At 47.4% G+C, this 17,772-nt stretch overlaps 1 protein-coding gene across 17 annotated transcripts in view; it reads left to right on the top strand.

The window, feature by feature from the left end:
- NCOR2 (nuclear receptor corepressor 2) overlaps positions 1-17,772 on the top strand; it is a 392,573-nt gene that overhangs the window by 182,020 nt on the left and 192,781 nt on the right. For all 17 annotated transcript variants that reach the window (XM_082203742.1, XM_082203745.1, XM_082203729.1 and 14 more), the window contains exon 8: positions 5,496-5,548. In XM_082203742.1, the coding sequence (XP_082059868.1) occupies positions 5,496-5,548 (53 nt within the window). The remainder of the gene's footprint in view (positions 1-5,495; positions 5,549-17,772) is intronic.

Genomic DNA, 17,772 nt, shown 5'->3' with positions numbered 1-17,772 from the left:
GTGCTCTTTTACCATTTGACAGCCAAGGCTTCCCCCAGAGAAATCCTGGGAACTGTAGTTCGTTAAGGGTGTTGTCAATTGCACCTCTTGGAGGTGAGGCAAGGAAGAAGGGCTACCCCTATGCTATCCATATAATCAGTTATCAGTAATCAATATATTCAATATATATTCATATATGCTTACACATAATCAAGGCTTACAGTATTTTATAATCCATTTTGAATCAAAGGGAAGCTGTGCCTTAGCTAACTGCAAACTGCTTGGAACAGCAAAGTTAGGAGCCGACCTTTCCCCTACAAACATCCGTGTTCCCTGGACAAGGGGAAGACGTGAATCAGAGATTCTGGTACAAAATCCCCTCAGATACAGGCTAAATTAATCCCCAGAACAGGAAGAGCAAAACCACAAAATCTCCAAACTCCCTGTCCTGTCATAACTAGGGGAGAGGTTAGAATAGAGCGTCACTGCAAGCATCGGAAAGCAGAACTTGAACCCTGTGCTTGACCAGTGCGTGACCAGGAGCTGGTAGCGTGACAAGAGCTTGCTGATTGGCTGATTCTCGCTGACACGTGCTTCAGAGGCTGTTTACTAACTACTCTCAGCTCCCTTAACGAACTACAGTTCCCAGGATTCTTGGGTGGGGGGTGGAGCCTTGACTTTTAAAATGGTAAAAGGGTGCTTTCACTCTATAGTGTAGATGTGCCCCATTTTACAGTAGTCCATACAATGACAGCTATGGTAACATAGTGTGCTATTAGTTTCTGTTGGTTGGGTCTGTACATAAAGTCAAATACCCCACAAGGATCACATCCCTGGTACTTACATCTGTGGCTTTGTAGATTTGGCAGTTCAGGGCTCATGCACAAGCTGCCCACGGCGAGTGGCTACGAGAGCCGACCGGTGGGCAGGTGAGCAAGCCTCAGTGCCTGTGGGGCTGGATTAAACTGACCAGCGGGCCGGATTTGGCCCACGGGCCAGACTATTGACATGCTTGAATTAAACATATAAGCTGTCTGGATGCTGACCTAGATACCCACCCGAAATTGACAGCTATATGAAATAAGTTTGAATATAGCTAGGGCAGTAAGGTCTTCAGACCATTGCGTTACAGTTGGTGAATATTTATCCTTCCAGTCTCTCTTAGTTTTAGACGTATTGTTAAATCTATGCTTCTATTCCCACATGCAAGGCATCACTTGAAGCTGCAGTCATCCAGTGCTGTAAATGCATGGCCCTAGCACTGAGGAAGCAAACAATGACCCACCTGGAGATGGGAATCAGCTGGCTTCACTCGTAACGCTCAGGTGGCTTCATGAAATGACTCCATGGTTTGCATACAGCGAAATGCTCCCCAAAGTGTGACTGTGATTAATTTCCATAGAACACTTTCTGGGGTCAGTGCACAGACAACCATGTCTGCGATACAGTGCAAAGCGAGGGAGTTCTGAAGGTAAACTGGGAGATGAAGCCTCCTCCTCGCTCCATCAAGAGAGACTGATGACCTATGAAACTGCCATGCCTCAATCCTGCATTCCCCAACCCTGAGCTCTCCAGGTGTGACTGGACTATAACTCCCATCAGCTGCACCTAGCATGGCCCAGTGGCCAAGGAGGATGTGCCTCCTTACAGATTTAAAAAAACACAAACATGTTCAGACAGAAAGTCCTTCTCTCTGACTTCCTAGTTTTCTGTTTTGTTTTTTGAATGCATGGGGGTTATTCAAACCATAACCCATCTACCTGTGTGGTGTAGCAGTGCATCCCAGGAGAAGCTGTGCCATTTGGTCTGCCTGGCTTCCACTCGACTCATTTTCAAACTTTCACTCTGAAACTTTGTTTGAGGAAATCCCCTATGCAAGTTGCTTTCTCTAGTTTGTGCTGGCCTCAACTTGCACAGCAGACAGGGAGAATTTGTCGTGCTGACCCTGAAAAAATTGGGACATTCTGCAGCTTCCCAACTCATGACTAGTGTTCAATTCCGAAGGCCCTGGTTGCATTACTCATCTGGAAACAGCCCAAGTATGGCCATAATTTTGATGAATGATTCATAAGCGAAGTGTTAGTCATGTCTGAGGAGGTAGCTGCTTAAGGTGGCCTTGAGGGCACTTTGTTCCTTCTCCTTAAGTGAGAAGGCCCAGAGAAGTCACTGAGCGACAGGATGTTTCCCCAGAAGGGCTTCAGTCTCATTCACACATTGGGTTGGTCTGGGCTTTGTTGTTTTGAAGACGCAAGAATCACATGCCTGCTCCACCTCCCCTAGGGCTGTCTTATTTTGACTTGCAGTGACACTCCAGCAGCAGTTCTGGCGGGTGTTTTAATAGCCAGTATGTTTTGAAGTGGCAGTGCCAGAGATTGAACATGTAGTCTTTAGACATGCAAAATATCTTTCTGGGGGAAGGCAAGGAGGAGACAGCTCTCCCTCCCTCTCACTTTTTTTTTTTAAAAAAAACAACAGAAACAGAGCTTTACTGTACAGGTTGGTGTTCTCCACAGTCTCTGAATTCTGTTGTAGTACATGAAAGGAATTCAGCATTGAGATGTCTGTGTTGAAAATACCACAAGTCTCTCTGTTGGTTTTGCTGCAACAAACTAACATAGCTGCCCACCTGGAAATTAGGGAAATAGATCCTGGGTATGTGTGTGTGCATATTTTTAAAGTTACTGGACTGTATTTATTGACCTTACCGTTTTTTTGTGGTTTTCCAATGATGTTTTCTTTATAGCTTTGTTGTTTTCTGTCTGAAAAATTAAATGGATAGAGAGGAGAGAAGTGGGGAGAGTCTTGTAACAGTGGATGGGTGTCAACAAAGCCTTCTGCAGTATTGAAACAAAGCAATTAGATAAATTTCCCGAACATCGTCAGGATATGTGGGGGGAGGGAATAGATCCACTATCAAGACTGGATTCAAGGCTCACCCTGAGCAGCTGTTATATCTTGTTCCAAGTGAAAGTGAGTTTTAATTCTTGAATTGCTGCACCATTTGCTTTCTCTAGGGACCCAAATCACAATCCCTTTATGAAATTTGTTGTTGTTGTTTAAAAAATTGTACACTTTGCCCATTCAGCCGTATTCTCTGGGTGGTTCAGTTTAAAATCATTAAATATAAATGCAGCAGTTAACATCTGTGTCCAGCTAAGTTCTAATCAGAGTAGACCCACTGAAATTAATGGGCCTGCATTAATTAAATTTGTTAACAAATTCATTAAATGGGTGTACTCTGAGTAGGGGTAGCATTGGGTCCAACCCTGTGTATGGCCAAATGTAGTTTCCGGCTAGGCTTTCTGATACATATTTGTCCTGATGCTCAGGTGTTTATTGGTCAAAAGAACATACATAAAGTACATCCCAGCTCAACGAGGCCTTTGGTCCATCATTATAGTTGTTGCTATTATTGTTTATTATTATTTATACTTGTTGGTTGCTTGTTACCCAAAGGTCTCTAAGAGACTTTTAAAAGTCTTTTAAAAACACTACTATAAATTCACTATGCCATAAAAACAAACCTCACAATACTGTGGAAGAGCCATGGCTCAGTTGCGGAGCGTCCACATTGCATGTTGAAGGTCCCAGGTTCATTCTCTGGAATCTCCAGGTGGGGCTGGGAAGGTCCCCTCGCTGCCCAGGCTCCCATCCCAAATTCCGCAGCAGAGGCTCTCATGTGAGAGTAGAGATGTGAAGGCCCTGGAAAGAATTCAATCTCCACTGCCCCAAAATCTCCCTCTGCACCCCCCCCCCAAAAGAAGGAAGATTTGGGGGGGGTGCATTGGGGATGGGTGGGATTATGAAATATTTTCTTTTGGAACAGTGAGCAAAATGTTAAGGCCAGGTGTCCAAAATTATTTCTAGAACTATGCAGCAGGGAGACCTTTATGTAAGACTGTGCACAGTATCAGATAATTACAGATCATTACTGAGAGTACAACTCTCAAATGCAAGCGCAAAATGCAATTTCTGCCATTGTCACAAGGGGAGGAAGGTTTCTTCCAGAAAAACCAGGGGTGGGAAGCTTGACAATTTCTGTAAATTTTACATCTCTACGTGGAGAGTAAGAAGGCTTTTCTCAAGACTTGCACTGGGGCAGGGCAGGCTATAGGTACAGAACGCCAAAGTGAGTTTGAGAACTGCATCAAGGATTTGAGACCATACGAGAGCTGCAAATGTGTCTCGACAAATAGCCAGCTATGAAAGGCAAGATGTGGCCTGCTCACTCGCAAGACTCTTTCCTCCTATGGCACTGGAGCACTTGGAGGCATGCACTCCTCCAAATGGGGATCCTGGGTCTGCTCCCAGTGGTGGAGGCGACTGAGTCTTTGTCAGCAGGGCAGAGGTCACCCCCCATGGCTCCTCTTCCTCCTCTCGGCTGGTTGACATCTTTGGTCATTGCTAGGGAATCTCACAGCTCCCTGGCTGGTGGCAGAATAGGGAGCCAGCAGGACGGTCTCTCCTTTTGTGCCCTTGAAAGGTGTAGAAGCCCACCCCCCCTCCCAGGCCCCACCCCAGCCCTAAGGCAGCTGGGATTGTGGGGTCACATCACCCTCAGACCCTGAGGAGCTGCTGCCAGTTGATGGATCAATGACCCAACCTAGTATAAGGCAGATTCCTATGTTCCTGAGCATGCTCTGCTCGGACTGAGTCCTGCTGCTTCCTTCTGGGGGAAACTGCTCTTTAGCGCTCAGTTGGAGCAAATGACAATTCAGGTTTCTCATGAATTGCCATTTGTTCCATTCAGTTTTTGAAGAGCAGGTTTTGCCTTGGAAAGGAGCAGGGCAAGGGGAAAGCCCCTCAGACCTGTGCCTAGAACGCGTGGGTCAAGCAGAAAACCACTTTGACCTGTGCTTTCTAAGTGCGGATGAGCCCTCTCTGGCAGAAGCTGTCCAGCATCTCAGCTGCATCTTTGTCAACTCTGCTTCCTGAGAGTCTTTTAAAACTGGAAATGCTGAGCGCTGATTGTGTGGAGCCTTCTGCATGCAAAGCTTGTTCTTTACCACTGAGCTGTGGAGGTTGCTCTGTCCTTTGCAGCCACACTCCCCACATCCCCGGCCCATCCCCTGAGCTCCCATGTGTGCGACGTGAACATTTTCTTCCACCATAAAGTGAGTAATAGCCTGCCCCCTCCCCAGCTTGCTACTCTCTGCTGTGTCGCACATGGGGCTTCAGAGGAGTTACGTTGCAATTTGCTTGTTTCTGAACAAGCTTGCTTTTGAATAGTGTATTCTTGGTTCTGCGGTGACTCAGGCAGGCAGCACCTTGGGGAAGAAAGCAGAAGCGAATGGAGAGGAGAAGCATCTCAGGTGATGGTGGAAGGCTGTGGGTGGGCGGTGGAGCAAGTGGGCCTTTGGCACTGACGTTTGGAGTTGTGGGGACTTAGCGTGCCTTCAGCTCCCGGGGAGCCAAAGCTCATAAGCGGTACAGGGTGCCTTGCTGTCAGCGCTCCATAATTATGATATGCTAGCCCACGCTGTGATTTACACTTCAAATTTCCTTTTCCTTTTCAGCCACTCTACAACCAGCCCTCAGACACAAGGCAATACCATGAGAACATTAAAATGTAAGTACATGGCAATAAAGTCCTCTTCCATCTCTTTCTCTCTACCCCCTCCCCGCCTTCCTTTCAAATGTCTGTGCATTAGTGAGATTAAGGCAGGGGGAGAAAGAGATTCTTTGCCCTTCCTACCTCAAATCTCTTCCTCTGCAGCTGAGACAGAAAAGCAGGAGGGGACATCTCTCCTGTTTGCCCTCGTGCTGCATTTCCTGCTTTTGAGGCTTGAAGCAGCAAAATGTCCTAAGTGGTTTGTCATTTGGAGTCAGTGGAGAGATGGAGCAGGGGTGGCTAGAGTGTTGTGGGTAATTGCTGTGGAAGGTGAGGGAGGGAATCCGCTTTTGGAAAATAGGAAGGGGTGTGATGAGAAGGGAATTGGGGGACGTTCGTGTGCCTGTGTTTGGATGGGAGATTTGAAACGACCTGAAGATTCGTGGCATTTTTCACCATCCCTGAGCAGTTCAGCAAACAGGATTCTGCACTTGCACAGAGCTCGTTTGGGATGTCTGTAGAGGATCCTGCACTAGCCATGGGAGCAAGGTGGCTTTGGTCAGCACAGCCAGAAGATTGGGACGAGGGGAGTGAGGCCAGGTCCCTTGGTGTTCAGGTCGGAAATTCCAACCTGATCCAGAAGTTATCCTGAAGTGAAGCCTTGCAACTTAAGTCTAGTTTCCTGTCCTTCCCCCAAAGAGACCACAACCACAGTGTGTCATCTTACAGCAGCTCTTACAGCAGATCAGGTGTGGGTTTTGAGTTGGTGTAGATCATCAGGCTTCCTCAACCTGACCACATCTGGATGTTTGGGACTAGAACTCCCACATCTGGATGTTTGGGACTGATCTCTGGCCATACTGGCTGGGGCTGATGAGAGTTGTTGTCCAACGGAGTCCACTGAGTGCCATGCTTTGGAAGACTTAGCCAAACTGTAGCAAAGGGTGTGTGTAAAAGAGAGAGAGAGAGACAGACAGACAGACAGAGAGGAGGGGAGGGGAGGGAGCTGGGAGCACTGTGCTTTATCTCTGTTGTTCTGGTTCCACCATTACATTAATATTTTGGCTTTCCTGATACATATTTGGTGTTTGAAGCAAAGGAAAGGGTGGCACCTTCCATGTACAGAAGCTGACAGAACTGGCAAGTGACAGGACAATACGCTCAGTCGTACTGAGAGCATCAGGCTAACAGAGGCCACATGGCAGGCTGCATGCGAGATTCATCTCTGTCTTCCTGCCACTGCCACCCCTCAGCTTCTGCTGCTTGAGTCAGCTGCCTCGCCTTCCTTAACAGTTGTGCTGGCCCTGCTTTGGCTATAATGCTCCCTGGACCTGTTCATTATTGTGGGGACTCTTAATGTTCTCCCTGGTGTTTTGTTATTAGCTTTGGGTTGGGATGGCTGACGGAGTCCCAATATGTGTTTTTGGAAGGCTGGGAGTTGTTGGGCTGGATGCTGACATTTACACAGCAGTGGGCAGAAGGAGGTTGGGCTTCCATGATGGGAGAAGGACAACTGTGAGGGCCTTTCTTCCGCCTCATCTGGGGAGGCCTAGTAGACTTGTTGGCAACCTCCTGCGTTTCTGGGTGCTGCGGGTTAATGTTACGCCACCAATAATAAGATCATAAAATCCAGGAATTGATCCAGAATAAGCAAACCTATTTCTGCCATGCATCACCAGCTGGAGGAGGTGGGAGAGGTCTCCTGTTGTGGACCTACAGATTTCAAATCTCACTGCAGCCAAGACTGGGGAGGTGGGGTGAAGGAACAAACCAGCCCCCTGCCAAAGTTCTCTAGTTCCCAGGTTTTGAGTGCTTCCCCTTCAAACAGTGTGTATGTGAGACAGTATTGGAGTTCTTTTGGTGCACCAGATGCCATGCTGCCCAGGAGGCTCCCCTGCCAGAGCTGGCCAGGGTAGTCTTCGGTGTGGCATTGCATTTCTTATATTTATATTCTTCATGTCTTCCATCATAGATCCCAAGGTGGCATATACCAGGTACTGACCAGATCCACACCCACTTAGCTTTAGCAGGGTGGCAGCCTCTTATGCCTTCATGCCAGGGGTAGGCAGCCTAAGGTCTGTGGGCTGGATCCGGCCCAATCGCCTTCTCAATCCAGCCCACGGACGGTCCGGAAATCAGCGTGTGTTTACACGAGTAGAATGTGTCCTTTTATTTAAAATGCATCTCTGGGTTATTTGTGGGGCATAGTAATTCATTCAACCCCCCCCCCAAAAAAATATAATCCGGCCCACCACATGGTCTGAGGGACGGTGGACCGGCCCACAGCTGAAAAATGTTGCTGACCCCTGCTTCATGCCATATCCTGGGACCCTGAGATGCTGGTGCTGAGGCAGTGTGCATGCCCTTTCCCACCCCCCTACTCCAGACCCTGATAGGTGCAGCTCAGGATTTAAAGGCCATTTCTCACAGTCCTTGCATGTTTCCTAGTGGCTCACCTCATTGGATAGCTTAAATATGGTTCTTGTCAGCTGTGGGTGGCTGCCCTGGCATTCAGGAACGCACTGAGGGGAACATGATGGCAATGTATATCCTCTGCGGTCCCCTCTGGAGGACTGTCCCGTGCCTGCTCAGCCACAGTGCAGCTAGAGGAGGGAGTGTAAAGCCATCGCCCTAAGAACAGCCACAGCAGGCTTGTATTGCTGCCCGGAGGCTGTCAGCCCAAGCCAGTGAGTGAGGAGATAAAATCAGAATGGACTGCTGGGTTGGCATTTGTGGCCCTGTGCAGCTGAGACTTGGCACAGCAAACCTGGAGGGGAACAAACACCAGAAGCTGCCTTATATCGAGTCAGCCCACAGGTCTGCCTGGCTCAGTATTTCCATACACTGGTTGGCAGCAGCTTTCCACCTGCTGTACCTGGAGTCGTACCTGGAGAGGTTAGGGCTTTCTGCATGGAAAGCAGATACTCTGCCACTGAGCCTAAGGCCGTAGTTGGACTGAGAAACAGCATTGAAGACTGCGAGAAGCCCTTGCCAGCCCCCAACCTCCTTTTGCCTCTTATCTTTGGCTTCTGCGGTCTCAGTGCCGCACAACTAACAAGGACTAGGAACTTGTCTCTCTGTGTGTTTAACTAAAATGAAAGAAACCATAGGGTTGTATCCAAATACGTTTTACTCAGTGAAGTTAGCCATCTCCACCAGTTTTAATGGGCATACTCTTGTGTATGGCTAATGTTACCCTCGGAAGGTAGCCCACCCGCTATTGAAGTCATGCAATCAATTCTGAGGCTGCTCAGAGAGCCTCTGAGCCCAGAAACTCCTTCCCTCTCCTTCCTTCTCCTCTTCTTCCACTGCTACCAAGGTACGCCATTGTTGCATTTTTTTGGGCCTGGAGATGTGATGATGAGTCTCCATTCTGCCATGTCATTCTTAACAATTGGCCCCATAAGGCTGTCCTCTCTTCCTGTGCACAGTGTGCCCTTTTGATCCACGTAACCAATGCCTGGATGTTTAATGTTTCTGCCTTTTAACAGTGCACAGTTAAAATTAATTTCATGCCCCAGTTCATTCCTGCATCTGCAATTTCAGGAGCTTCTAAATCATTGCATTCAGCTCCCTGGGAGACCAAGATGCAGTTTGGCTTAAAGAGCTTCACTGTGACTTTGTACATTAGCTGTGGTGGTAACACAAGAAGCTGTCTTAATGTAAAATCTGGCCTCTAGTGAGTCCAGCCCAGCTTTGACACTGTTTTGACTTTCAGTGGCTCTCCCAGACCTTAGGCAGAGAGAGGCCTTTCCCTTCCTTGTAGCAGAAATTGGGTTCAGGGGAATGCCTGCCTAAACAGGTATGTCTTTGGGAGCTGGCGGAATGCCAACTCTGATGGAGCCTCATCAGTATTGGCATCCTACCAGCTCCTGAAGATTCATCTGTTTAGGCAGGTGGTCCCCTGAGCTGATTTTATTGATCTAGCTGTTCTTTCCAAACTGTTGGGCTTTTTGATTGATAGTTTGATTGTATATTTTAATTAAGCATGGCTATTGTTAATTTTAATTATATCTTGATTTTAGAGTTGTAAACTGCTTTGAAGTCATTTTTGGCATGTAGCCAGGGCAGTGTATAAATTAATAAACAAATAGCATGGGATCTTTGACACAAGGATGGGAAACCCATGGCCCTCCACACATTGTCAGATTCCAGCTCATGTCATCCTGGCTGAGGCTGGTGGAAGTTAATGTCCAGCATCTGAAGAGCCGCCTGGCTTTGTATTGTCCACACGGAGTGGCAGCTCTTCTCCCGCGGGGGCTTCAGGCAGGAGTCTCTCCCAGCCCCTCCTGGAGATGCCAGTAGGGTTTGATCCTGGGACCTTCTGCTTCCAAGCCAGGTGCTGCAATCCCACTGCTGCCAACTCCTCCTTGGGCTACAGCTTCAAATGCCTTTAGCCTGGAGTGACCCTAATGAATCTGCACCGGTAAGAGCTGGGCTATAAAAGGATTGCATTTCTACTGTTTTCAATTATTAAAATCTTGCTTTTGGAGGCTCTCTCCTTCTTTGACCTTTTTGCCTTCTCTTCTCCGTAATACGCTCTCCTTCATGCTGAAGGTATGCAGCGAGTTGCCAAGGTGGCCACATACTAGTATAGTCTTCTTGGGTGCTTGATTCCCTTTCCCCTTTTAAACACAGCTGGCAACCCCCTCAAGTAAAAATTATCCCCACGTCCCTTTTCTGCTCCCTAGCCTTCAGAGTTTCTCTTGTGAGCTTGCAAGAAAGTGTTTGGATGAATTATTTAAATGCTTGAGAAGCATGTTGCTGGCCTTGGTGGTTTCCTTCTCCCTCAACCCCTGACTCCCAAATACTATGTACCATTCCCTCTCCCCTGCCCCACCTCAACCCAAGTGGATGAGGTACCAAGAACTGTGGCGAGCAAAGTATGAGTAGGAATATAGGAAGCTGTTTCACAACAGGTCCTTCTCCCTCTCCCTCTAGCTGAGGGGTAGTCAACCACCGGTGCTGCCTCATATGCAGTCCGATTCTTGGTCCACCTAGCTCAGTGTTGTCTACACTGATTGGCAGTAGCTCTCCAGGGATTGAGAGAGGAGGAGGCATTCCCAACTCTAGCTGGAGATGCCAGGGATTGAACCCGGCACCTTCGGCTCGCAAAGCAGGTTCTCTTCCACAGAGCCACACCCTTTCCGCATATTCTATGAGACCAACACAAAGGGCTGGACCATTGGCCAGGCTGGCTGGGGCTGGTGGGAATTGGGAGCCCAGTAGTATCGGGCGGGAGCCAGTTTGGCTTTGTGATCCTTCTTTAAACCAGAGATGCCAGCCAGGGTTGAACCGGAGACCTTCTGCATGCAATATGCAAACTCCTGCCACTGAGTTACAGAGCACCTCTGACGCACATGTTGGTGACTTGTGGAAGGCGGTTGTTAGTTCACCATACCTCAGCCACTGTGATGTCTCAGCAGCGTCTTCAGAGATTTCCTGCTCCAGCACAACAGCTTCTTCCAGAGTCCCAGTTAGAGGAAAACTCCTCTGCCACACAGCTAAAAGTAACAAAGTGTTTATGGTCTCCAGACACAAGACAAAGCTGAACACTGCTATCTACTATATACAGATCTTCTGGTCTCTGTAGTAAAGATACAGAGGTACAGAGAGATCCGCTAACACTGTCACCATGCTAGCTAACGCTGCTCTGTAAAACTCACAGCCTCTTCCCCGGACTCTCACTGACAGCAAACAGGGCAACATCAGGATTTGCATCAGGACCCCCATGCATACAAGAACATAATGAAGGCAATGCCCTAGAGACCATTATACCCATCTCTGTATTCTTGAACCAAAGGGAAGGTGAATGACTTAGCAAGTCGTACACTCAAACTTTGCTCTGTAACCCAGTGCAACTCAGAACGCCCAGCAGCTTGGGGGATGTGCTAACTCAAGACATGGACCAAGCACCCATGGATCACATTGTACCACCAACACACATATAAACCTTTGAACTGAGAATTAAGCTTCTTCTCTGAAATGCAGACCAAATGAAATTACCCTCTGTTCCTGTTTACTGGGGTTGCCTCATTCCATCCAAACCCGCCAGCGCGAATCTCTTCCTAGACTGGAAGGGCAAAGGCAAGAGGGTTGCTCCTCCTCAGCTCCTGGGCATCTCCTTCTGTTTTATTTCTGCCATCTGAACCGCCGGCCCTACTTGGTCCCCTTCTTTCCGTTCCCCTTTGCCAAGCTCTCTGCTGATGTTGATCCTGGCTTTTGGATGAGTCAAAAGGCTTCCTGTGTAATGTAATACCTGCGATAAAAGTTTGTGACCACCTAACAGACATGCTTTTGTCTCTCTCTTGGCTCCAGCTTCGTCTCAGGAAAGCTGGCCTCTCTTATATCTCCGCTGCCTTTATCTCTCTCCTTTCCCCCGCCAGCCACTCCCTGGCTTTGGGGTTTTTAATCTACGTGCAGCATACGTTTACACAATATACTGAAGCTGTTAACCCCCCTGGAGGCTGGCCAGAGATATTCAGGTGGCTGTGGGCCAGGGAATACAAAACACCAAACTTCTTTCACAGACTTCTTTTCCAAAGAGCTTGGAACTGTGCCCGATGAGAGCGTTAAGGTGGAATTGTTCTCTTTGCCCAGTGGCTTTTAAGCAGAGGGAATAAACTTTGCTTATGCCGGCTATTGACCCTACAGACGTTTCACGTAGAAGCTAGTACTCCTCAGGAAGGCAAGTAGGTGGACCTGCAACCCTACAAATATTGTTGGAAGGCTGCAGGATCCCTGTCTCTGGTGTAAGGCTTCCAAGGTTTGAACCAGGAGCTAACCCAGAATTGTGCTTGCCCAGGACGACCCTCTTTTTAGGCTGTGAAGGGCATCTGGGTGTTTAGTCGTGGGCAAGCAGCATGTCCAGCCCAAGTACAAGTAGGAAGAGCCTGGTCATGCTGCGTTGGCCAAAGCTAGTCCCCTTCCCCCACTGCTAATAAACCTAATTTCCCTTGTTTTGCTCTCAGTCTCCAATTCCTACCTCTTCATATACTGCCTTTTGAATTTTAGATTGTGTCTTGATGCAGAGACCTCCCCTGTTACATTTTTGGAAATGGTACTAAATGAACTTCTAATTTTTTTAAAAATGAAAGTCAGCTCTGAACCCTGCAGCTATCTTTTCATGCAGACAGCTTCCCACGGCAAAAGGGACAGCTGACATTTAAAAAAGCAAAAAAACAACAACCCTGCTACTTTTTATATGTAAGTATCCCTCAAGGTCTGGGGGATTTTTTTACAATTTATTTTTAATAAAGAAGAGCCCGTTAGAGCCAAAAATGTAACCTCTGCATTGCTTACGAAGGTGCGCTTCTGTGTGCTTAGCTTGGTCCCACCCTCTAGGACTCCCCAGCGCTTCTGCCATCTCTGATTTTCCTTCCCTTTTAATCGATGTAAACAGTTAGAAGATCGTTGCTGGGGAGGTGATGGCGTGTTGCAGTTCTGACCTTTCTAAAGTGCTGTTTGCAGTCGCTGAGCGCCTCTCCCACTGGTGTGTGTCAGTTCTTTACCTTCTGCTGGCTGCGCTGCAGAAATTCTGCAGCCTCGCTTGCTTGCTATGCCTCCAGGGACCGCGACATGTGCTTCCTCCGATACATGGCCCGAATTAACCTTCTCGCAAACGGTTTCTAAGTAACGGCAGTGGCACGTAGCGAGGACTGGCTGCGAAGCACACCAATGCTCACAGGAGCCTTTTGAAGCGGAGTGGGATCCGCAGAGTGCCCCCTCCCTCGCACAAGGCGTGGTGGGGTGCAGAAGGTAAGGAAACCAAGACAGCCCAGCCCCTTTGTAAACGTTTTGCATCTTTCGAAACTCTTTGCTGCCTTTGCAAATGCACAGAGCCAGCTCAGCCTCGCTCACTCCTCCATACTAACCTCCTTGGGGGTCCTGCAAAACTGAATAATTGAGGCAGGTATTGTATAGCATCTCTGTTCTCTCAGGCCCTTTTGATGTGCTTGGAGTCTCTGTGTTACAGCTTCCTGGTCTCCTGCATTGCTCTCGGATTGGGCCAGCAGTTCCCAAGGCTTTTGAAAAAGATTGTTATTGACTTATTTCAGCTGTCTTGCCCAGAAGGGAGAAGGTGAGGCTGCTGGGATAGTCTTCTACTCCCTCTCCTGCTGTCTTTCTCTCTCTGCCCCCCCCCCCACTTTTGGAGCTGCTCCCTTGTGCACCAGAAACCCTTCTCCTTAACCTCAGGGGTTTGATTTATGGTGTGGTACCTTTAGCACATGTGGGAAGGCCCTTCACAGATGACTTCCCACCGTCCTTAATGAGGGCAGAACAGGAGGAGCTCACCTTTGCTCTTGCCTCATTGCACCGAGTGCTTAATTGGGTTGTTGCTTTGGGGTTTTTGCACAATTCCAATGGGGTTTTCTTATTCATCTTATGTATTACTACATTTATATCCCACCTTTTTGCCAAGGTGCTCAAAGGGGTGTACTTGACTTTCTCCTTCTTCATTTTATCCTCACCACAAGCGTGTGAGGTGGGTCTGGCCGAGAAACAGTGACCGGACCAAAGTCACTCAGTGAGTGTCACAGCTGAGTGGGGATTTGAACCCTGGCATTCAAGGACTGAGTCTGACACTCTAACCACTAGGCCACACACCTAGTGATGAAAACAAGATGGGAATAGGATCTGCTGAGCAATTAACTTTCACAAAAATATGCAACCGCAATGGTATAGGGTGTTAAACTGGGTTGGCTCTCCATGAACACCTATTATTAGGATAAACACCCCTTAAACAAATAAGTTGTCATTTAATTTGATGTTTATTAGTTGCCTCATAATGAATTCTTATTTATTTATTGCATTTTGTACTACACTTTTTCAAAGTAGTTTCCCAACCATTTTGTACTCACAACATTTTTTTAAAAAAAGATATTTATTAAAGTTTTTAAAGTATAACAGTAAAAATGAAAAATAAAAAGAAACATACAAAATAAAAACAGTTAAAAAACACATTGATTTTCCATAACATATCTTCCTTACACTTATTTCCCCGGACCTCCTCGTACCTCCCTTTTTTGTATTCAACTTCAGTTTGTTAGTTGAGCAAAACCTTACCATTAAGCTTTTACCCTTTTGTAAACCTTTTTTCCTATCTCTTAAAACATTTACAGCTGGAAACCACTTAGTTTCTATCCAACATCCTTCTAGCATTCATTAATTTTACAATATTTCTGTAAATAGTCTTTAAATTTCTTCCAGTCTTCTTTCACCGACTCTTCTCCCTGGTCTCGAATTCTCATTTTGTACTCACAACAACCCTGTGAGATATGTTTGGTTGAGAGGTGGCGACTGGAAAAAGTCACTTGATGAGCTTTCTGGCTGAGTTGAGGCTCCCCACTCCTGGTTAGCTAAATTTGGCAGGTGGGAGAGGTCACCCATCTGTCAATCACCTGACATTGGGTATGCTGTGCTTTGAAGCCCCATTTGTTGGGACTTCAAAGCACAGGGTGGGAAAATTGGAGATTTAAAGGAGCAGTGCAGGTCTATTTGAAAGTTTTTGGGAAGCTGCTTTGTGGTGTTCCATTAAACCAGGGATCTGCAGCCTTTAAGACAAAAAGAGCCACTTGGACCCGTTTCCAAAGGAAACAAAACTGGGAGCCGCAAAACCATTGCGACATTTAAAACAAATATATCTCCGGAGCCGCGATCTGACAGCGGGCGGGAAGGTAACGTCGGGACGGTGCATGACTAACGCACGCACCGCCCCCATGCGACATCACAGCCAGTACAGAGCCCGCCACAGTGGGGAGTGTCGGGGCGCACAATGCGCCTCCTCCCCTCGCTAGTATCCGCCCCAGAGCCGCGGCAAAGGTGTAAAAGAGCCACATGCGGCTCCGGAGCTACGGGTTGCAGACCCCTGCATTAAACTCATGATTCTCATAAGTTTAAAGGAGCAGTGAGAAGCTGCTTCAAAGCGCAATGCTGGGAGAGGGAAGTGGGAGTGTGCCTTGCTCCTGCAGAGCAACAATGGGGAAATTAAGCTCCTGATTGTTCCTTTGAAGTGTTGCTCTTATCTGCCCCATATATGGCAGCAAGTGTAGAATGGGTAAGCATGACTTTGACCAAGATGACCTCACAGGCGAAATGGGGAGGCCCTAGCAGGCCACCTTTGACCCTGACTTGAGATCCTCCAGCCTTGTGCTGCGCCATTTTGGTTCTACACTTAGTATATACGTAGCACTTTCTCAAAGTGCTTTATAAAGATAGCGTCTGTTCTTCTTATGAGAGCCCTGCAGAATAGGGTGTTGTTATTATTCTCATGTGTTTGGGGGGGTGTAGCTGAAATTTAATGGTTTTTCTAACTCACTGAGTAAGTTGCTATCTGGGCTGAGACTCGAACCTGGGACATTCAGTTTATCTCCCCAAACTACTGCATGATACCAAGAACTAAGCCTGGGGTCCAGAGGCTGGTTGCCCAGACCTAAAGATCTGCCATTTATTTCATGTTTGTTGTTCCTACTGGTTTTGTTTTATTTTTATTTAATAAATTTGTATGCCACACTTCATCTGAAGCTCTCAGGGGGGTTCACAGCATAGCAATATAATATAAAAACACAAACAAAATACATAATAAAAACAAGAAGAGAAACAAACCATTAACACCCCCTCCCCCACCCCCTCCCCCAAGCACATTTAAAAGGCTATAGGTTGTTGACTAGCCAAAGGCCTGGTTGAAGAGGAGTGTTTTCACCTAGCGCCTAGAGAGATGCAATGAAGGTGCCAGTTGAGCCTCCTGGGGGAGAACATTCCAGTGTGGGTGTGCCATCACAGAAAAGGCCCGTCCTCATGTTGTCACCCTCTGGACCTCTCGTGGAGGAGGCAGACGTAGAAGAGTATCAGATGTTGATCTCAGGTCCCGGTCAGTTCATCTAGGAAGAGGTGGTCCTTGAGTTAGTGCGGTCCTGAGCTATTTAAGACTTTATGGGTCAAAATCAACACTTTGAGTCGGGCCAGTGCAGCCAGACCAGCATCGGTGTCATACGCTCCAACCATCTTACCACAGTGAGGCACACCTGGCTACCAAATTCTACACCAGCTGAAGTTTCCAAACCATCTTCAGAGGTGTTACTGTTGTTGTTACTAGCAATTAAATTTCTATTCTGGCCTTCCTACTGAAGGAACCCAGGGCAACAAGCACAAAGTTTATAGGGACGGGCTTGTGGGCGTTGCTGTACTGCTGTTGTTTAGCATTCATTGACTCACAGTTGTTGCCCCCCCCCCCGAAAAGCTTGTTTGTTGCTCCCACCATGAGACCTAGAAACATGCATGTAAAATAAATCAAGCTGGAGAATTGTGGTACTTAATTCATTTGCAGAGGCAGATGCTGTTCCAAACAGCATTTGAGGGGTGATGTTCTGTTGATGTTTTTAAGCATACCAGATCAAAACGGACAGACTGATTTGTAATGGAATTGTTTAATGGTGGACCTGCTTCTTCTCTTGCCCTTCTTGCTGGCTGTAATTGGGTTAACCACAGAGGGCTCTCCCTCTGCTGTTGCTTTTTGCTTATGGGGTAGAGGGTTTTTGATTCAGAGGGTCAGCTCCTGTTTTCCAGTTGAAAGGAGGAAGCTGCTACCCTGCCAAGCAATACCTTGGAAATTGTGTCCTATTTTTACATCAAAGCCTTTGCAGCCAAACTGGAGAAAATGGGGTTCAATATGGCCATTGTTTGGGAACCTGGTGTTAGCTTGTCACCTCATGTAGCTGGTTAAAAAAATGCCACTTCCACAAAGTAATGTATGTACCTGTCCTGGCTAATCGTTTGAGTCTACCAGGGCACAAAGGGAGGCTTGGAGTGGGCTCCGCTTTGGTGAGAGTCACACAGCTGTGGCAACAGATAGCAAACTTAGGAAAGGCAGATTTTGATCGGATGGTCTCCGGCCCGCAGCTGAAAAGTCATATGCCCCAGATTTTCAGAGCTCAGTCAATTAAGCAAAGTCACAGGGAATCTAAAGGGCTATTGCAGCACGTAACTTTGCTCGCTTGCACGGTCGTCTGCTTCGAGGCACACTTATTCTTGGGTTGCACCAGCTGATTCCTGGGTGGCATTGAAGGCAAATGGGTTGCCCTGCCTTCAGCACAAAGAGATTTAGATTTATGTGAGGATTGACCAGGCAAAATTTTGGTCACATGCAAATATCTGCGGCTTGTCTTCACTTTAAATATGTGCTTGTTTTATACCAGTTCAGCTGTCTTAGCTTCCCCTAAAGATTTCTGGTAATGGTAGTTTGC

This window comes from Podarcis vaucheri (assembly GCF_965113315.1).
Source record: "Podarcis vaucheri genome assembly, chromosome: 16".
Taxonomy (NCBI): domain Eukaryota; kingdom Metazoa; phylum Chordata; class Lepidosauria; order Squamata; family Lacertidae; genus Podarcis; species Podarcis vaucheri.
Note: the sequence above shows the minus strand (reverse complement) of the source record. Positions and strands in the feature narration are given on the sequence as shown.